The following is a 21948-nucleotide window of genomic DNA, read 5'->3' on the forward strand; positions in this document are numbered from 1 at the left end:
GAGAAAAAGTTATAATGTTCTTTACTATTTACAGTTGTTTATCAAATGTCCATGATGGATAGGTAAATGGTTTGGATCAGGTTCACCCAAAAAGTGCAGTATGATGTGAAACTTTATGCAGTGTCGCCTGGAAATGTTTGAAGCAGTTCCTATCAACGTAAAACTCAGAAACCCACGAAAATCGGAAATTTTTTTTTTATGGAATCTCTTTGTTTTCCAAGGGAAAAGGCAGTCTTCCACAAGGAAACTAAACTGCCCTAGCAGTTGTAATGAGGTTGTGGCTTTGAGGGATCCTTAACCCTTCAACTCCAACAAGAAATCAAAATGTAACTTCCCCTTATAATATCTATACATTATCCAGCAAACAGGTAATGAGAATTTTAAAACTTATCTGGTGAAAGCTAAGTTGCCATCTTGATCTCGCACAATTCTCTCATAATAACTAATTTTCACGTGTGTAGCAACTAGAGGGGATAGTTAGAGATCAGATCTTGGGAATTAGAGGGAAAAGATTCCTGAACTTTCTTGGAATTTCTCCACGCACAATTTGCCTGCCAGTTTTATTTTTCAAAGTGTGTATGGTATTCTGGGTCTTAAAGTGAAATCCTTTGCTACCAATGCGAGAGAGTGTTTTCATGCAAACTTTTCTTACAAGTCAAGTACATTTGGCTGTCAAACGGACAGGTAATCAGAAGTTAGGAAATTATAAAGTAGGTGTCATTTGTCTGGATATAATCCCAAATTCTCATGACTTGTGGAGTTGTTCATGGCTGTGGCGTGGATTGAGGGAGGGGTTTGTGGGTGCTCGTAACAACCCCTTGGTGAAAATATTTTATTTTTGGTTGATAGCATGAGTTTACAAAAATGAGAGAATCTGAAGAATTTTTAGTGCAGAGTTGCACTTACTGAGGTCCTTCTTGGTGCGTGAGTACCTCATCAAGGGCCATGGACAAGGAAGAAGAACGGTGTGAGTCACTCCACTCATGAGGCGCGTGGAAATGTTTTGTTTTTGACCTTCTGCAAAACATTCTAGGTACATTAACCAACCGATCTTTGGAATTAAAGGATTTACTTTGAAATTCATATATCACTCCAAGTGCCCATGTTATGAAAAATGTTGCGTTCTCGTTTGGTTCCAATGTAGATCCCTTCCTTCTAAGCTTCTTGAGCTGGATGCCTCCTTTGAGTTGATCATCGTGTACAGTTAATAAGCTTTTTTTTCAATAACTAGGGAAAATATTTAATTTCTGACTTTTTAAATTATATATACACAATACCAAGCTAGGGGACATAGGTCGTTTTTTTTTTTTTACTTTTGTCATGTCTTTTCAAATCAAGGATGCTCTTTAAGCTTTTCCAATGGTACATTAATTTATCAAATTATGTAGTAAAAACAAAGTTCCAATTTGACCTGGTCTTGGTTAATGATTTTAGTGAAGAAGTAACCCTTATATTTTTACTTTTTTTCCCTCAAATTCTAAAAGCTTCGAAATTTTTTGAAACAAAAAAAATTTACCCCCTAGACTTGTTTCTCTTCAATCTTTTGGAGAGACGACTGAGCTACCACCATTATGCGGGAAAAAGTTGTCGACAAAATTGGCGTTTCAGGTGAAACAGGGCGTGTTGCCCCCTTAAATGGCTCGAGTAACAAAGGAACGCCCAACTGCAACGTGTAATGCGGTTATTGTACGAGAAGTAAGTTGGAAAACAATAACGCATTTTCCAATTTCAATTTTCTTTCTCAGAAAAAAAAAGATACATCTCATAACCTGAAATCCTCTGAATTAAACGTGCGTCTCCCCTTACCACTCTTCTCCCCTTTTCCCACTGTTACTGACACTCAGCCACAGTTTGAATGCGTTCTTTTTAATCTCGACGATTCACTTGTACATAACACACAAAAAAAATACAAAATTAACAATGCGAACTTAAACTTGAGGAAACTGAAATACCTCGAAATGAATACGAAAAAACACAGGAAAATACAAACGAAAGCGTAACTACTTACAAGATCTGTACGGCACTCCGGAATAACCACGACTGAAAGAAATTTACAAACAAAAGTTTATATAACGGATAAAGATTGAAACAACAGACTAAACAAGGTTACACAATACTCAAAAGCGATTACATAAAACAACGCTGACAAACTTAATTTACATTTTGACAGCACGAAAAAATACAAACTAATAAATACAGAACTGAACTATTGAGACGAGAACTATTTACACTAATTACAAATAACAACGACGAACGACAGAACTGATAAAAAATCACTGTACGTCGTGGCTACACCCACTTTCCCTTCTCCCATCCCCCATCTCCACATCCCTCTTCTCCACTTTCCCATCTCACTTGTCTCCTCTCCTTACCTAATGCTTATGGAAGTAACTGCTCATGGAAGTAACAGTAAACACAAAATAATTTAGGATCTCCAATTATACTTGAGAAGTAGTAAGACATCATTTAACCCTGTGTGCCAACAACAACGAGTACGGAACCACCAGACGAAAATCTGACATTGATACAAATTCGAGAAACGAGAGTGCAAGGTACTTGCAAGGAGTGCGGAATGCGGCCCAAAAAGCATCGACTGTCTTTAAGTTAAAAGAAGTTCTTTTTCTCCCTTCATAAGGTTATTTCTTACTGTCATTTTTCACCGTTTTGATAAGCGTTGCTTTAGCGCGCTAAGACGCAAAAGAGTCTCACCTTGCTGAAGAATTCGCAGAATTTGCTTTGCGTGACGGACGGGGGCAGTCGCTTCTGTTGTGAATGGCTCTTTTATCTTTGTGAATGAAACTTTTTATTTCTTAGCTCTCTGAATGCTCATTGACATGTCACTTATGCCAACGTGGCGAAAATTGCGATGCAGTCTGCACCACATGACCACGAAGTATCCAATGAGAATATACCAACAGTCACCATAGCAAGGCGTGTCTGCTACTATAAACTACAGCGAGTGGGAAAACCCCGTCAAATAGATCTGTCAGTTACCGAGGACGATTCAGTTGTATTTGATCAGCTAATAGCTACATTTTGATTCATCATTCCAGAGAAATGGCCAAATTTTTCTACGCGCTGCATATTTCGTTGTTCTTTGCAGCGGTATTTGCCAAATCCGTCGAAGATGGAAACAAATCTCGTGGAAAACTTTCGGAGCAGGAACATTACGACAAGGAAGGTCAGCACAACTCGGAATACGATCACGAAGCTTTCCTTGGAAAACAGAAGAAAACTTTCGATCAGCTTACCCTCGAAGAGTCCAAAGAAAGACTTGGGTGAGTTCAGTCAGTCTTTGCTTTCACTGATCATTGAATGACATTTTGTTTTGAAGGCAAACTCGAAGTCGATCCAAGTTGCGGCTTCTCAATTGTTTAGATGTGTTCGATGTTCAGCTCAAGAGGCAAAGTTTTAGCTACATAATGTTATTACGAAGCTGCCAATACAGTAAGTGTTGTTCCTTCATGAGTTAAAGTTGAAAAAGGAGGTAATGTAGACCGCTAATGGAGTGATATAAACTATTAGTTTGCGCTTTGAGTACATGCGTGCGCTATCCGAACTAATCCAGGGAAGTTTATTGATCCGTACCATGAGGAACTTCCAGGTTTCTTTCAGTTTGCGATGGAAGATCGGAGGATAGCAAAGCTGTTTATTCCACCTTCAGTTTTTTTTCCTCAGATTTATTTTAGGTAAATTTCTGATTTCTCAAAGAACTGTAGAAATGTGTAGTGAAATATGATACACCCGCCGACTGCCACGTGTAACAGTACAGTTATGTTGCGTGATGTTGCGTGACACAACACTGTGTTATGGTCTGGTAGCGTTATTCTTCAATTCAGAGTTGACCAACTGTTGCAGATATGGCCATGACATTTTACTGGCCCTTAAACCTTGCTTAGTATTTTAAAGTGCCTATTTTGATTGGCACTTAAATGAAGCTTTAGTAGCCTTGTGGCTAATTTTCAATGAAATTTTTAGAGGTTTTAACATATTAAAGTATGTGACGGTCAAGTGTGCCCCAATCTCATTGAAGATTTACCCAAAATTGTACTGAAAAAATTGTTTTGTTACACACAGAACCTTGATTTATTCTTTGGTTATTTAGGGCTTGTGCCTCTGTGCTCAAACTGCATCCTACTGGATTATGACTAAGAGATGAATGATATAGAGTCCTTCCAGCATGCACATGTGGGCAGAAGTGGTGTAACCCTTGTGCACAGAAATGGTGTAATCCTCCCTTAAAATATAATAGAAATTCATCTGCTTTTAAAGCTCTCACTTAAAAAATGCACTGATATTAGCTGTTTGTCTTAGAGTGATTCTTTAAGGATCGAAATTACCCAAGGAAAACAATTTTTTTTTAAGCACTTTAAGTAAAAATACTTATCTTTATATATACAAGCTCTAACACATGCAATGATCCATTTTGTAGGAAAATTGTTGATAAAATAGACAAAGACAAAGATGCGAAAGTTACAAAAGAAGAACTTGGAGAATGGATTAAATTCACCAGGGATCAATACAATGAGGAAACTATCGATAAAAAGTGGAAAGATGTCATAGCAAGATTACAGAAAGTAATGTCTCGAAAGGATGCTTCATCTGCTAGAACGGTTGATCCTGATGGAGCTATCTCGTGGGAGGATTACAATGAAGTCAGCTATGGAGGACAGTCAGGTAGTGTGTGAAAAATGCTCTCTATCTCTAACAAGTTTGGAGGAGCAGCACGAATAGTAATTATTTTACAAACTTACAGAAAAGTCTGTTTATGAGCCAAGTGGCCCATCAGGCTGGAGCTTAACTCCAGTTTCTGTAGCAAGAAGTAACTAGGAGTATTTTTCTACCCCCCTCCCCCCTCCCACTAGATGGGATGCTAGTCCATTGCAGGGTAATACCCTTAGTATTAAATTCACTGGTACCCATTTAAGCACCTGGGTGAAGAGGGGCACCGTGAGAGTGAAGCATCTCGCACAAGAATACAAAACAATGTTCCTGGCCAGGACTCAAACCTGTATCACTCGATTTGGGTCAAGGGTACTAACCATATTTTCCTTGTCTAAATGAGAAATAGCTCCTGTCATTGAGATTTTAACAGAGAACTCCAACCATTACAGCTGGAGAATTCTGTGTTCTCCAATGCTTCATGAAAACTGTGCACTCCCAAAATCTGATTACTCCTTGTTCTTAATCAGCCACAACAAATTTCTTTCTAAATAATTTATTTTAATGGTGTTGCATTAAGATAACAGAGAAAGGGTATGTCTATTCTTCGTACCTGTTAGTTGGACAAAAATACTGAAATTTTTAGCAGATGTTCCATGTTTAGAAGAGTTTGGGGTTCAAGAGCAAGAACTTAATGAATCTAGCCATTATAAATGTCACAGTTGTCTGGGGCATAGCCAACATTTTGACTCACTGTAGGCCTTTTCCATGAGAAAGTTCCTTTTTTGTTTTAACATTTGCACAAATAATATTAAACATGAAACAAGGTTCAAATGGGTTGTACCTTCGGAGTACAACTCTCAGAAGCTGTATTGAAATTTTGACGCTTATCTTTTAATTTCCCTTACCTGTAATTTTTGAAGTGCTAGTTAAAAATTATCCGTTTCATCATGTGGAATAAGTTTGGTGTATGTTACTTCCCTTTAGAAGAGGAAATAGATGACACTTACAAGGGACAAGTGAAGCGAGAAAAACGAAGGTGGAAGATGGCAGATCTTGACCAAGATGGTAAACTATCCAGAGAAGAGTTCAGTGCCTTTTATCATCCATGGGATCATGAACAAACACATGATGCCGTTGTACAGGAAACCATCGAGGACATGGACAAAGATAAAGATGGAGTCATATCACTCAGGGAGTACCTAAGTATGAATAAGGAAATAGAAGAGTAATCAAAGGCTGAAGGCAGTAACAATTCATATATCTTATTAACCAAGCGCGAGGGCCATACTGGGAGAATATCAGCCCGAGGTCTTGACAGTACGGACCGAGTGCAGCAAGGTCCATACAAAAAAGACCGAGAACCAATATTCTTCCAGTACTGTCCCGAGCAAGCTTGGTTAATGAGAGATTAATTTTTATTATATGACTGAAGTTCAAAGGGACACAAGTGCGATATCATTCGGGACCATTCGGGACAGTGCCCAGTCCAATACTGAGAGAATATTGACCAGCAATAGAGCATTTTGATTGGTTGATTTTAGTTATTGGCCCTCTGATTGCCCAAGTCGTGTAATAATCAGGGGTTTCATTAAGGGCCGGGCACCGGGCAAATTGACCGGCTGTGAAGATGACATTGCTCGGCTGCTTTTAACATCTCAACCATAAGAAAAATGTAAAAGTTACTTTCCTATGTTTTCCTAATGTGTCTTCTAAAAAACATATATTTAAACTTATATAACATTAAGTGACTATAAAGAAACACACATGGTTCACTGCAACTCTGAGTTTCGTGCGTTAAGCACTCATCAGGCAGATTTAAATCTGCTTGATGAGTGGGGAGGATCTCGAGCATTGCGTGACGAGACTAAAAACGACTGCGAGGGAGGCTAGGCATATCTTTGTCCTTCACAAATGAGATATTAATAGGGACTTTAAGCAAACCACGACGGCGACAGCAACGAGGACGTGGGAAAACAATAGATCTAATTGGCAGAACAATTGCCTAGCATGTGCGTTGTAAAACTTTGTACATTTCTTAGCCGTCCTTTGCAAAACAACAACGTGAAATCACCAAAATTTGCATCGTCTGCGAAGCGAAACGGCAGCGGCAAATTATTCTAATTTACATTTGGAACTCAACGCTACTTTTATGCATTATGTTGAGTTTGACGTCTGGCGCCCTATGAGACAGTAAACACATCCAGCCATTTTCGAAATTCCAACTAAAAGTAGAAACTCATTTTTTAATCGACGTCTTCCGTGGCGTTGCCGTCCTGACTGCTTAAAGTCCCTATTGAGGTCTTCAGTGCTGTAAATTAAAATAAATTAGCACTTTGGATTCAGAAATCTCCGGTTCACGGTTTGTCGCGGTAAATGTCTTCAGTAAAGCCAAAACATAAAAAAGTAGCAGTACTTGGAATAAATTAGTTCTTCCGTTTTTTATCAAATACATGAAGTTTATTTTCTCTAGGATTGTTATCTTAGTCGGCTAGCTCTTTCAACTGGTTGCCTAGCACGTGACCAATTTCTTCCCTGCGGGCTCGAGTTTCAAGACGTATCATTACGCAAATGGTACAAGTGGTTCGCACTAAATTAAAGTTTGAGTTATATTCAGAAAGACATGCTGCTCCTATAGTGATTGAAAACTGTCCCGAAAGCTCCATTCTTTTCTGATTTACTTTTGAAATTTGAATCTTCTGCAAGCGACGGGAACTAAAAGTCAATTTGTTGTAGAAGCTGCCAACTTTCCTTCCTCTGTGTCTGTGGTGGAATACAAAAACTCTACTCATGTGGTAACAGAAATCTTTCGTTCACGGCAACTGGGAAGAAAAAAACTTTTTAACCCCGTGTGTTTGTTAGCAGATCCATCTTAGTAAGATTAGAAAATAGAAGAAATCTAACGCCAACACCTTTTCGTTTTTTATACTTTTATTGAAATCATATACCCTCTGAAACGAACAATTTAACAATCGTTTACACTTATATTCCACTCTATATTTGCACAGAAACGGTGTCATCTGAGATCCCAGCAAATGATAGCTGCACAGAAACAACGCCTTCCAAGAAATTGGCAAATCATGAAATACATGATATTACTAAAACAGCTTCTAGTGACCTTACCATGCAACCAAATTTTGCAAAAGCAAATCTACTAATTTGTCTGTTGACTGATGCATCAAATCGTAATTTAAAAAGAGCTGGTAACTTTGGGATGTTAGTTTGTGCTTCAAAATGGTGGAAAACACATCTCTGCAACTGTAGAATTTCAAAAATTTCAGGGGGAGCATACCCCCCGACCCCCCAAGAAGGCAAGGCCCTTAGGGCCTTGCAGACAGATGCATCGCATGTGAAATCCAGACGCCCTCCTGCTCCAAATTTTAATGAAACCCCTGAATAATTATAGTTATTATATCCCTCAGTTAATACATGTTCTGTGATTGGTATTTCACTGGCCTGCTCAATTCACAAGTTTATTTGATTAGAAATCTTCCCTCTCTATTTGAACCCAGAGATTATATAGATATCTTACTTAAACCCAATGTTTTCTCAGTCCATACTGTCAGTTATGGAACCTTTCTTTTTCCAGCTCAGATTTATGGACCATGTGCTTTGCATTTGGGCCATAAATCACAATTTGGGCCAGGGAAAATGTCTGGCAAGTCTGTTTTCATGAAATTGAACCGCAACTCCCAAATGTCAATATTCAGTCAGAGTCAAATGGTTATAACAAGGTGTGCATTTTTGTGTGGAAGAATGGAGATTAAATGATGCCTTTGTAACATCTGCTGGCTAATTCTGCAGAGGAAGTTCAGCCCAAGGATGAAAAAGACATGACAGAGGAAGAATTGGTGCAGAAAAGAGTGGATGAGGAATATTTTCGTACAAACCGTGACAAAAACAAGGATGGTGTGATGGACAAGGTAAGTTATTTTAGATTAAGCAGATGTGCATGAAATTAAGATGCCATAATATACACCATGATTTGTGTAATTGTCCAGAAACAGGTTGTACTTCACTTTCTTCAGGGCCAGCAAGAGTCAGCATATATTAAAATCCAAGACGGTAGTTTCTAGATTTTGCATTTGAGTTCAAAATGCAGTGATCATGTTTTTAAATTTGTGCTTGTGCTTAGCTTGTTACTTAATGTTGCATGATTGATGCTACATCTCCCTTAAATGAGGGATGTTGTCTCAGATGGAGAGAAAATAATACTGAATGTTATTGTTTTCTTATTACACTATTGGATGAGAACCTGTGAAAAACACATGCACAACGTGTGAAATATCCTCTGACACAGAAACACGCTGTGAAAAGACCTGTGAAATTTGCATGGGCTAAATTTTGGTGAAAAATCACAAAATTTAGGACCTGTGGAAAAACCTGTGAATTTTAAGAACTGTTAAAAAACATGACTTTGTGTAAAAGCTCTAGAACAAGATTCTTTTTCACAGGTTTTTTCACAGGTTTTATTTCAGTTTTTTTCACAGGTTTTTTACCCTGTGAAAAGTGCCCTGTTGACAGGTTTTCACACCCTGTGAAAAACTTGTGAAAAACCTTTGAAAAAACATGTGAAAAATAGTATTTCACAGGTTTTTTCACCGAAAAATTCATAGGTTTTTCACAGGTTCTCATCCAATAGTGTTATCTCCTCCATTTTGTTTGTCACATATTTTAGGATGAAGTCAAGGAATGGATGTTTCCCTCAAATTATGATGCTATCAAATCTGAAGTGACTCATTTGATTTACCATGCTGATAATGATAAGGTGAGTCTGTTATGCTCATCGGTTCCAAAATATATGCAAGGCTGTGGTCTAGCAGTGCCTGGTGGCCCCTGGTGCCTTACTTTTGCTCTCGGGTGACTCAGGAATTTTAGTTTTTTCATACAAAGCATGTGTTGGGTACCCTGGATTTCACAGTTTTGGAGCACTGGGCTCCATTCAATTTTCCTTGGAGGAGAGCTGTGATATGTATATAAGTGATCCTGGTACAGAATAGAAACTGTAAATTGTGGGAAACAAGGTGGACCTTAAATACCAGCCTACCTGGATTTTTTTTTTTTTAAGTTTTCAAAAGTGTTCAACAGCTTGTTGTCATGAGTCTCATTAATGCATTTTTGACATCTTCAAGACTAATAAAGGGTGTTCTATGTGGTTATACTTCTGCTATAGTAACTTAATACAATCAACAGTGGTTTCAAAAGGTGTCCACCAACACTTCAACCCTTTCCCTTCCAAGATGTCGATATCAACCCTTAATTCTTGCTGTCTTTCATTCATTTCATATAATCTTAGCTGTTAGGTTTAGTTATCGAATCAGTAAATGTTCCTCATTTATTTTTTTTTCTTCCCATCACCTTTCTGGTGTTCATTGTATTGATATGAAGGGGAGAAATCATTAACCTTTTAACCCCTAAAAGTGACTAACGTCTAATTTCTTCTTACAATATCAGCCCTGAATCATACAAGCATTAAGGTCACCAGAATAAAGGAAATGATCACCAACTAAGGAAGCTCTTGATTGTTAAACAAATTCTTCTTGTCAGCACCTTACAAAATGTATAGAGAACAGTATGGAGAATATGCATACTGATGTCAGGGATTAAAGGGTGAAGTGCTCACATCTAGTTTTGAGAGGGTTTGGGCATGACTTTCCCATCAGGCATTTGAAGTAGTAGTATTTTTTCTGGGGGAGGAGGCAGGGGTGGGTCTAGGAATTTTTGATTGGGGAGGTCCACACTCTGGTTCAGAAAGGACTGTTGGACTCTTTTGAGGAAAATTACTTCTCCCCCACACCCCCTCCCGCCAGTCACAGTTGCACGTTATAATTCCTTGGCCACTTATTGTTCACTTGGATTCATTAAAAGAAAATCAGCCCGTTAAAAAGTAATATATGATCCTCTCGATATAAGAATTTCAGTCTCGAAGTTGTAAGCGTCAGGTCTGATAGGGGGGGGGGGGTCCGGACTCCCCCTGGATCTGCCTTTGAGGAAGCTGGGCTTACTATTTAAATATGTTGGTTCTACACATTGATGTGTGATCTTTGACTTGATGTCAGTTTTGAATGTAAATTATACTTTGACTGGTTATTTTTTCTAGATTTTTATTTACTCTTTTCCCATCTGTTTGTTTTTCAGGATAAGTTGTTGACAAAGGAAGAAATTCTCAACAATCATAAGTATTTTGTTGGAAGCAAAGCAACAAATTATGGCAAAGATCTGACCAGACATGAAGAGTTTTAAACTTCTGGCAAAAGAGATTTTTATATACAGCTTACCTGTGCTAGCTTATTTGCCAAAGTCTATTTTTTAAAAGCTACAGGTTTCATTGCATGTTACAGGTTTAACTACTTTTTATGCTTGGTTTTATTTTACTGAATTTAATATATGAAAAGAGTTTTAAAAAAGATGCTATTTTTTCAAAAAACCATAACAAATGTTAGAAACAACTTCATTGATTGAATTGTGATTAAAATTATTTTATTTGTTGAGAGTAATGTTGACACTGATTGCTCGTTACATCTGAATGAAGTACAATGTTCCTTTGAATTGAAATGTCTTGATCCTTAAATGATTATATGTAATTCAATTATCTTTGTCCGAAGCAGGGTATACACCTGCACATTGGGCATTTTTTTGCTGTTGGCTCAAAGAACTTGAAGAAAACCACTACAACCTGTCATGCCCAACTAATGATCACACGCTTTCTTTTGCAAGAAAATTGTAGCGGTTCTTCTTGGAACCGCGTAGTTTTACGTGACGTGAATTTCGCATGTTACAATGCGGAGCTGGTGCACGGAAATGATCAGGGACGGATCCCGGAATTTTTGATGAGGAGATGTGGGTACACACTTTGATTCAGAAACAAGAACTTTTTTAATTTTTAGATGGGGGGCGGGGGAGAAGGGTGTATACTTTAATTCAGAAAACAATTTTTTGTTGCACTATATCCTAGTTAAGTTTGGAAATATCGCAAGGCAAATAGCCACCATATTCTTCATATTGAGTCAGTAGTAGTATGTCGTTGCATTTATTTGGTTTCAAGAAGTGGTTAAAGAAAAAAAACTACCGTTCGGGGGTAATGGCCTGTTTAGGCGCTCGATAAAGTAAACGCGATAGAGGCGCGAAAACGTGCGGGGTAGCCTGGAATGGAGAAAATTCTCTACTCCGTCCCAAGCCTTTCGCGGCTTGGCTGCTGACGAACCAGGCTAATGGTTTAAAGTGATTTTTTACACAATATACACTGATCAGACGGAGTGTAATTTATATTCTATTTTCTATTTTTATCTCCGTTGGTTCATGACATTGATAGGCTATCCTAATACAGTAAATCTTGTTTCCTTCAATGTTTTTTAAAAAGTTGTGTCAGGCTCTCTATGAACGATTTGTAGCCAGGAAAACCAGTATAATTTATTTTGAGTCATTGGTGACTTTTCGTGCGCAAAACGTTTTACAAGTTGAAAGCACTCGTGCAATAAATAGGAATGATAATACGATTATTTCTTAATTTAAACGTATCCAAGGTAAAGTCATGCCTCGTTCATCTCGAAAAATTATCTACCTTGCTTTTTGCCGATTGGCGGGTAGAGCTTCGATTTCTGATTGGCTCTCCCATTTTTTTCACCAGTTGCTATCGGAAAATTGGAATTGCGGTACCTTTGTCATGCTAGCGTACACACACGGCATATGCCCAAGATGTTGACAAAGTATAGTTCCTTTTCTCCTCGCTCTTTGAGGCTCTCATCCACGCAAGGAGTCTTCCTCTACATGCATGGTACCATTGCAATGCTAGCCCCTCTCTCCCCACCTAACACCAAACTGGTGTATAGTGATTGGCAACTATAGACGAAATCTTTCTACTTAAAAAAAAATCCCAATTAAATATATTGAAAGTTGTTCCATAAATGTCCTTTCCAGCAGAAAGGTGGTTTTAACCCCCAACATATCCACCTTCCAGTCTCGTCATATTTTCAATTTCTCCGGTTTTCATGGTCTTTTCTTTTCTTGTCCTTTATTTCCTCGTTCCCAGCAGCATTTTTGTTCATACTGATGTTAACCTCTTCCTTGACGAAAGCCGGCGTCTCGTTCTTGTTGGCCTTGTTTTAGAGGCTGTTTGTTCTGTTTTGTTGATGTTCAACTGCTTTCTGCTTTGAGTATAAAAAAAAAAAAAACAGACAGACGTGTTTCAACAGATGAACATATCTGGGGTAATTTGAAAGTGGATGCAGGTAGAATGCTAAATTGTATTGGCTTTGCTGCACTTCGCTTTGTGATTGCTCTGAGAAACTTTCGCCACGCTCTCGATTCAACCAATCAGATACAACACTAGATCAACTCGCTCGTCGCTAGTATTTTCCCGCGCTTCAAGCATTGGCTTTGCTGTACTTAGCTTTGTAATTGGTTCGAGACCCTTTTGCCATCCTCTCAACCAGTCTGATGCAGAATAAAACGACTTAATTGGTCAACGCTTTTGAATTCCTGCACTTCAAACAGTTTGCTTGTCCTTACTTTGAGATCTACTCTTATTTACCTTTGTTCACATCAAAATTTGTTTTTACAAAACTATACTTGTCTACCAACCCCGTCCCAAGAGAGCCAAATTTCAAGGGAGCTAAATTTCGTGGGAAAAGTGAACTGAGTAAAAGATTGCAACGTCACATCGCCTCACTCAATCGGTTTTGGTACAGTTTTCAAACAATTAATACCGACTGATACTACAGCGTCTAATAACTAGACAGCATCATGGAATGCACATCTAGTGCAAAAGAAAAATTTGCTTACAGTTGAGCGATGTCTTTGTCAGATGGACAGTATCCAAGTTTTCGTCTTCTATTTTGTAGATTTAAGCTGAGATTCATCACCATGGTTACAAGTTCTTCTTTCTGAGATAAGATGAACAGACATTATTTAAGCGCGCGTCAAAGTCTGCTGGTTGAAAGTCTTGTCAGTTCACTATTCTTAAATCTTCTTAAAACCTCCGTCACGCTTTTGCGATCAGGTTCTTCAGAATTCTATGATGGTCCTGTTGACTAATTTCGTTGTAGTCCGATTACATTTGTTGTTGGCCTACATAAAGTCGGTTCTGCGTTTACTTTCTACAACTCCCCTCTATTTCCCAGTTTTCTCGTCTATCGATCGACATTTTGCCTAGCTCCTGTAGGTATTTTCCCAATGAGCCCCTCACGGTCAGGTCCTTCGGTCAAATAGCCGAGTTATGACAGTTGGCTGGTGCTTGAAAACGAGGTAATTGCGACGAAACGAAGAATGTAATTTGTGGTAATCCTAGTTGGCATATTTTGCCGGCACGTATCGGCTTAGATTGGGGGTGGCTGCAAGGTACGCGGAGAGTTATGGGATCGTGGTTTGTAAGTAGAGGTCGTTAGTACGGCAAGGCATTCTACGGTCAGCCTTCACCGTAAGTAGCTAGTCGTTTTTGCTTTCGTCTTTTGTATAAATTTAGAACGGTGCTTGCATAGTACCTTAACTAACTATGTAAAAATGTCATTCATAGGATACCCTAAAACCCCAAGGGTGGCGCCGCTGCCTTGGTCAGGGGTACACGTTCTCCGTTTTTTCCACCTGGTAGTTTTTAGGGGTTTTCGTGTCCGGCTTTGGTGCATTTAGTTTAATTGTAAAAGACTTCTGTTACCATATCGATTTGGCCTTAAATAAACGGTGGCTTGGCTGGCCAACCCGCCCAGATATTAACTCTTTGTGTGTCCGGTTGAGTAGTGAAGGCAAAATAGCCTTAGAGTTAAGTAAGGTTTACCATACGACCACACTTTCCAACCACTCTGATCAAAAAAATGTTACTATAGTTACCGATTTTTCCATAAGGGCGTCGTATTCTTCTGTTTGCTTAACGATGATTTGTTTACAGGTTGGACATGTTGGAGTCGCCATTTCAGAATCATCAACTCCTTTAAAACGCACTCTTTGTCTCTCCGTCTTTGCTTCAGGTTCATCTGTCGAGTCTTCGGACGGCTTGGATTTTTTCCTGATTGGACCAGACAAAGGATCATCGTTTTGTCTCTGGACATCTTTTCTTCCGCTTAAAAGATCATTGTATGCACATTTCCATTCTGTCTTTGGTTGCTGAGACAGTATACTCCTAAAAAAAAAAAATCAAGCAGAAACGAATGTTTCGTGACCTAGCTTTCAAAGAGCGAAACGAAAGTTTTTGGGGTTACTACAAATAAGTTGTGAAAAATATCAAAATCATGCAGAAATCATGCACTTTGTATTAACACTTTGTCGGGCATTGCGGTATATTTTGCGGGCTAACTTTTGTAGAGACTTTGGTATTAATTAATCAGGGTGTTTTAATGATATTTTGTAGTTTCTCAATGCCCCCAAAGTGATAATAAGAGTAAAACAGTATGTTTTCTTGGGCTCGAATATGTTTTGGGCCCTTCTCAAAAGCATTTTAACCCTCGCCTAGTGGCTCAGGCTAAATTGACTCTGAGTCGCGCCAAACTACATTCATGCTTGCGAACGTCAACCCTTTTGTTTTAGTAAACGGTGTCTAGCTTGACAGAGCTGAATAATGAAATGCTACGTCAGCGGGTATGCGGTCAACAACGCGGGCTCAAGTTTCCTAGGTCTAAAATTTAGCGAAATTAGCGGAAAATAATAAGGGCTGACCTTTAAAACCGAGGAACTCTGTTTTCGTCGAAGGCACTTTCCTATTTCTAAAGGTTTAAAGGTGAAAATTAATTTTTGAAAATTTTTAGGGGGCGTACCAAATTTTTGGAGGTTGTTCTGTAAAAGAAAAGCGGCAAGGAAAACGACGCCTCAAAGCAACAGAATAGGAAATCAACCATGCGAACGACTCAAAATCCGTGTTTCCGCGGCAAAACCTGGCGCATGCGCATACGTTATTCAGCTGTCATCTAGCTTAGCAGTTGTTGCAATATTGCGCAACCTTTGCGGAAGCTATTCCCTTAAAAATCGCACCTTTTATTCCACTTGTTTCCCAAATTCTAATTAATTTCTGCATCTGTCCTTGAGCTACTTAATCCTTATTTATAACAAGCTATTGCAGTAGAAAATTAAACTTGTTCTCGTTGTTTTCGCTGGCTTATTCTAATGATGCTCAATTAAATTTTACCCTGACTACCTTTTGCCTAACCAGGTTCGGGATATAAAAGGTGGATTTTCACGCCCACGGCCGGGAATGTGGAGTACAAATTCGAGATGTAAATGTAGGTACAGAATATCGTGATGATCGAGAATCCGTTGATTTTCGACTAGAGGTGAGTGGGAGATGAATTAAAATAACCCCGTTCCTCGCAATTGACCAGGCTGGATTTTGTTCCCTTAAACTATCCTAGTATCTTCCCGCATTCTTCCACGCATACCCCGTAACTAGTCCGGTGGGAGTTTCCTTTTTCTTGTCGAGGTACGCCTCTTTGTTATTACCTTGAGCATCTGAAAAGAAAGCAAAAATTTGCGTCAATGGGTGAAAAAGAGCGTTTAAGTTTGTCATGGTAAAGGTTATCAGCACAGGCGCACAGGGCATACACTGATTTTGTTTCGGTGTAATATGTGTCCAAACGGGCGTGCGCATGAGTGGTTTAAAAGTACGTACTTACAGGCATTCTAGGAAATAAAACGATTCTAGAGCGAAAATAACTCAGTCGCACGAATGGCTGTATTAAAAATTGATATCTCATTACTAACTAATGCCAAGCAGACTAATGGCTTCTTAAAAACTGGAATAGGACGTCAACATCTGGGTATGATTTCATTATTGGAAACTTGAAAAGTTTCAAGATGGTGCTTCCCAAAAATTGCGGAATTAAATTTAGTATCTTGTTTGAAATAGTTTTCTTTTTCTTTTGATTGATTTGACCCTCGAAAGCTACTAAGAGAAACCTTTGGTAGTCAACTTAGTTCGGAAGTGATTCTTTCGCTGAAATTAATTCACAGTTAAAATCGCAAATTGAAATTTGATTAGTGTAAAAGGAATGACGCAAGAGCTTCATTGCTAGTATTCTAAATAGGTATCATCAATTAATAGTAACTGAAGTTCGGGTCGTTTTATCGAGAAAGTTATTGCCCCAGGCAGTTGTCGCTTTTAAGCCTGGTGCTTCTGTCTCCTAAATACAGCAAGAAGCCGATATCTCCAAGTCGTGATCACTTATTTTGATAAAGCGATACGAGGAAATGAATATGTCATGTTTGAAATGTATACGTCGACAACTCGAACACATACGAAATCGAGTGGTAGAACAAATTTATTCTATGTCAAACGAAAAGATTGGCGGTCATATTGAAAGCGATGTAAAGAAAAACCTTTATCAGAAAAAAATTAGTATTAGGGCATGCGAACGACAAAATGTGACGTATTTTTTTCCCTTAAAGTTAACAGAGTATTGAAGAAACCATTTTGCGTGCGTGTACACGGTATTCTCACAAATGAAAAAAAAGGTGTCGGACACAAGGCGGTGAGTTTACAAGAGATTGTTGAGTAATTTCAATTCGAATTGGGGTCAGCATGAAGAAGAAGGTTCTTCGTGACTGGTGTAAAGTTGAGAAACACTTGGATAAAATTATGCCCAAATTTTGCGTGAGAAATTGCGAAGCTTTGCAGCCGTTTTGGATAAACGTTCACCTGCATTACCGTACACCTTCTGTGAGTTGAATAATAAGAGAATATTGACCGGCAATAGAGCATTTTGATTGGTTGATTTTAGTTATTGGCCCTCTGACTTCCCGAGTCGTGTAATAATGTGTCTTATATCTACTGTCTCTTCGATTCCTTGCTTGAAGATAGGAATATAATAATATGATGTAGAGGAAAAAAAACCTCATACAAGTGTTTGAAAGGAATGGTTGATTTTCTTGCGCGTAATAGTGACAGAAAATTAGTCGCAAGTACTGGTAAATAATTAATCTTCTCTAACTTTGGGTTTTTATTGTATTTTTATATTTACTTTCCGGGTTTGCACTTTTCTATGGTTCTCATCTGTATTTATCTTTGCATAACATGGTTAAAAGCACGTATACATCATTTTCCTTGAAATTTTGGAGTAAGGTTTCCATTCCTAACAAGTTGTTACTTTCCAAACTCAAAACAATTTTTAAATTTAGATCTCTTTTTTTCTACTTAACAATAGGGAATACTTGCCCGGCGCATTAAAATTAATAACAAGAAATTGATTTCACGAGCCATTGCCCTATAAAAATTAAGTTTTGTACTAATTTCTGAGAAATTACCACCAAACACTCCCCCAAGAAATTCGTAAGAAAACTCGACAAAAATTCGAAGCCATTCGAGAATGCTCAAGATTGATGATTTGTTCATAGGTATACTTATTCGTCAGTTGAAGGAATTGACAGTGTTTTGGTTTTCATTATTTGCAACCTCCACCGATTCCCGATAAATTTCCTCAAGTTAAAATTGAGGCAACATGCCATCATGATTGCTTATATCTTCCTTTCGCTTTAGCGACGCAGAATGCCGCAGCATATGAAAATCAAAGATAAAAAGACATACAATGCATTTTAAAACTGTGTAGATATGATATGGGACTCCAAAGGCATATGCCTGAAGGTTACGTTTGATGTTTTGCCGCCGCAATATATGGGAAGGAAGAAATTAAAGGGATTAAAAAGCAAGCTAAACGCAAACATACCTTGGCTGAAAACTAAAGCATGAAATTTGTAAACTTTTCCATTCACTTTGTCCAAACGTACAGAACACGAATCTGCAACAGCTGAAATCATTCTTTGACACTGAAGATCAGCCCTGTCTCAGTTGCAGAATCAACACTTTATCTCGGTTAGAATCTCTGTCCCTTGAAATCCAGTTAGCGTTTCGACGCCGTGTTATCACTGTGACTCTGGAAAAAGAAAGCGATGTCGTAAAGAAAAGAAAGACATTTTATTGTTTGCGCACCCATAACAGCTGAGAAATTTCAAATCGCATTGGCCTAATTTTCGCTCACACAGAGCGCCGGTTTTCTGCTCTGTCAGAGTTGTACATAAATGTATGATGTTATCGTCCAAGGGGTAAGTATTAAAACGCGGTTTCCCCGGCAAAGCAAACGTATGATTTTGCTGGCCAACCAAATCCTCTTACACCAATAACTCTTGTCAGCTTCTGACAACCGCAGATCAAATAGCAAACATTGTACCTAACGTCAGTAGGCCTTTAGCATTGAACGCGCTAAAATAGGAAGTGTTTATAAACGTTAAGAAACCACAACAACAGATAGACGTTTCTTATCTACTCACTTCCTTCGTATTCAAATGGCGCAAATATGTTTCTCGGGCAAACTTGAAACGGCTTAAGCTCGGAGATAGTGCAATTTATCAGTCATAATCGCATTTTTGTGATGACCGAATTCTTTCAAAATAATTATTGGAAAGATAAATAACACCGAGTCATCATCGTTAAAATAGTTCTGTCAGAGCGATTCATATTTCGCCAAAGCACCTGCCAATACGTCTTGTGCAAAAGTAAATAAATGCAAGTGAAAATGGAAATTTAAAATGGAAATCAGTCACCAGTGGTTTATGACTAGTATGGCCATATTAAGTTTCGGATATCATTAAACTTGAAATGGTGTAACGAGATCAACTTTTGGGTCGACCGTAAGGAGCATGTTGCAATGCACTATGTCATTTTCGTAAATTCGTAAGCTTGCTCCATAGATCTCAGTTTTTACATGGCAATTTCTGCAATTCTGTGATTATTCATACGTTCCTAGCACAAACAGTTTCTTGTCATTAGCGGATAAAAAACCGCTAGGTTATATCTTGGAGAGCCACCTAGTCGCTTGATTCCGGATTCCAAGGACGCATTGGCAGCAGATCATTGTAAACTGACTACCATTTCTTGCGTGCAATGAATTTAGCATTGCGTTTACTGGTGTTTTGCTGACAGTTAATTTACTCGTTCAGTCAACAAGTAATGTGAGGCGTTGAACTGCTGTAACAAAACCTTATCAAGGCACTTAGCACAAGAACAAATAGAACGACGGGGAATTATTTCCCACAAGTAGCCTGTGGCCTGACCTCGCTATCTTATTCTAAAAAAGTATGAAGCAAGTTTTAAATATGTCAGTCAAGATGGCCATAATGACGTTACAACACCTAATATCAGAGGAAACGCGTTCAGAAAAGTTTAAACATTTCATAATATACACACGCGTCTCCGTCATTTCACTGTCTACATCTGGCTAGTTAAGCGGCCAAATATCCTGATAAACAGATCGACTGCAATAAAGCTGATGATATCTTTGATTTGGGGCAAGATTTATTTTTTCGTAAAGACGTGCACGATTTTAGTTCATTACAAATTCATAGCGAGCGTGATCGGTTTAAGAGGGCATCATTCCGGTTTCATTCAGTGATCGTAAGATACAATATCTCACGCGACTTGTTTGGGATCGATATCGTAATATTGCGCATTTTCTAATTGAACCTTGCATAATAAACGGGGGATTTCATGACTGAGTAGTCAACGTGTTTAAGAATTTCATTCGGAAAAGAAACAAAAAACAAAATAGCCAAACTGAGAAATTTAAACGTTAACAAAGTGCTAAATTGTTGTAGGAGTTTCAACGTCCCTTCTCGAAGGGATGAAGGGAGCCCTGCAATTCCGTCGTGGAGAAGTCGATGCATGATTGAATATTTCTCTTCTTGATGTGTAATAGCGTTGAAGAGTAATAAAGTAGATGTAGATTTCAGACGAAATTCAAGGGAGTAAAGCTTCAAAACCGATCTGGCGACTAGAGAACTTCGACTGATACATGACATCATCACCTGAAACTTAATGTAATTCAAGCGAGATCTTTCGACTAGCGTGAGCCAGAAAATTAATTTCATAATCCCGTCCTTTACATACCTTGGCTCCTTACGGGTCAACAAACAAGAAACGTATTCGAGCATATCGCTAGTCAGGAGAGAGCACGTCTTTCCCAATTACCTTTCTTTCTTACCTTAACTGTATTGTAATCAAGTCAGCCTTCAATCACGTACGGAATCGTGCCGGTGTGTTTTCTTTACGGATCGTAGGAAACAAAAACTCTCAAGGCTTTGCTATGATTGTTATTGAGAGCTTTTCCTTAATCAGACGTCATCTGCAAGCTAAGCTGACCATCCGGGAGTCAGACGTTTCACTTATTTACCGCAGAGAAAAGGGTATGCCCCTTACCTATTAATTTGGTAGCAGTTTTGTAATCAATTATTACCAAATGCAGCTATCAATTTTGATTCGAAAATGAGGGCGGCTCTGGAAGTTCACTGAGTTAGCCCCTCATCAAAATAATAAGTCAGACGGGTTTGCTGGTATGTTTTTGAAGGATTTAAGGTTTCTTTGTTGAAACGGAAGCGTGATGGTAACATCCGATTAACGTCATATTTGCTTTGTGCCCACTTTCTCTCACTGTGACTGAGAATGAGTCATCCACTCTAAGCTCAACAGTGACGTCATCATCCTTTCAGAAAGCCCACTCACGTTTTACTTTGACAGCTCACTACTTGAGTAATACAAAACAAAATAAAAGTAGATTTGTAGTGTAATATATGTATAACAGCATGGTTACAGCGTGTTCGCAGAAACACACCCATCTATTGTCTATGAATTATTTCAGTTTTGTTTTCTTTTAGTTAATTTTAGACAGATAAAAAAGAATTTTTTATCGAAAACCAGCGGATCGGAAACAATTGAGTCTATAATTGCCCCCGGATACAATACCACGAGAATCCGACACGGCAACATTTTCAATTTCTTCACATTTACAGGAGCCTTTGGGGGAATTCATACTGATATTTTAAAGGATTTTCCCGAGTCCGACAACGGAGTATAAAAGAAAACAACGCAAACTGATAGAGATGTTAGTAGCTATCCACAGGGAGCCCACACAAGCGCGTGTCTGGTCGTTTGTTCGAGTATAAAGAAATGTATGGGAGAATATTGAAGAGTCGTAATATCGTAACCATATATCAAGGAATGTCTATGTTAAGGCTCAAAATAAATATAAACCTACCTCAGTGATGTGTATTGTCGTTTCTGGGGTTCTAAATGGCGAATTTGAGCGATTTGGTAGATTTTGTGTTGACTGTTACTCTACTCATACAGTAAACACTCAACGCAAAATCTACCAAATCGCTCAAATTCGCCATTTAGAACCACAGAAACGACAATACACAGCAAGTGAGGTAGGTTTACATTTATTTTGAACCTTAACATAGACATTCCTTGACTCTTCAATATTTTCCCATACATTTCTATATATTTCGAACGAACGACCAGACACGCCGGTTGTGTGGGCC

At 38.5% G+C, this 21948-nt stretch overlaps 2 protein-coding genes and 1 long non-coding RNA gene across 6 annotated transcripts; 1 reads left to right on the plus strand and 2 right to left on the minus strand.

The window, feature by feature from the left end:
• Positions 1 to 33: 33 nt before the first annotated feature.
• LOC111321404 (uncharacterized) lies at positions 34 to 2800 on the minus strand. The gene is made up of 3 exons (XR_002693976.2): positions 2710 to 2800; positions 2009 to 2040; positions 34 to 1883 (listed from the first exon to the last, which is right to left on the minus strand). It is a non-coding gene; the product is annotated as an uncharacterized LOC111321404 (long non-coding RNA).
• Positions 2801 to 2907: 107 nt separating this feature from the next.
• LOC111321382 (calumenin) lies at positions 2908 to 11155 on the plus strand. Its single transcript, XM_022924235.2, has 6 exons — positions 2908 to 3278; positions 4433 to 4677; positions 5650 to 5868; positions 8467 to 8585; positions 9341 to 9430; positions 10801 to 11155. The coding sequence occupies exons 1-6, from the start codon at positions 3058 to 3060 to the stop codon at positions 10903 to 10905; spliced, it is 999 nt and encodes a 332-aa protein (XP_022779970.1). The 5' UTR covers positions 2908 to 3057; the 3' UTR covers positions 10906 to 11155.
• A 509-nt stretch (positions 11156 to 11664) lies between these two features.
• On the minus strand, positions 11665 to 20982 carry LOC111321383 (uncharacterized). 4 transcript variants are annotated; one of them, XM_022924238.2, is made up of 6 exons: positions 20519 to 20982; positions 18303 to 18509; positions 16023 to 16092; positions 14485 to 14773; positions 13444 to 13544; positions 11665 to 12809 (listed from the first exon to the last, which is right to left on the minus strand). In XM_022924238.2, exons 2-6 carry the CDS (start codon positions 18391 to 18393, stop codon positions 12704 to 12706), a joined length of 657 nt encoding a protein of 218 aa, XP_022779973.1. In that variant the 5' UTR covers positions 18394 to 18509; positions 20519 to 20982; the 3' UTR covers positions 11665 to 12703. The 4 variants fall into 4 exon arrangements, with proteins under 4 accessions (XP_022779973.1, XP_022779974.1, XP_022779971.1 ...); XM_022924239.2 differs by having other exon boundaries at positions 11665 to 12806; positions 20613 to 20981; XM_022924236.2 differs by having other exon boundaries at positions 20613 to 20981.
• Between the last annotated feature and the right edge of the window lie 966 nt (positions 20983 to 21948).

This window comes from Stylophora pistillata, chromosome 10, assembly GCF_964205215.1.
Source record: "Stylophora pistillata chromosome 10, jaStyPist1.2, whole genome shotgun sequence".
Taxonomy (NCBI): domain Eukaryota; kingdom Metazoa; phylum Cnidaria; class Anthozoa; order Scleractinia; family Pocilloporidae; genus Stylophora; species Stylophora pistillata.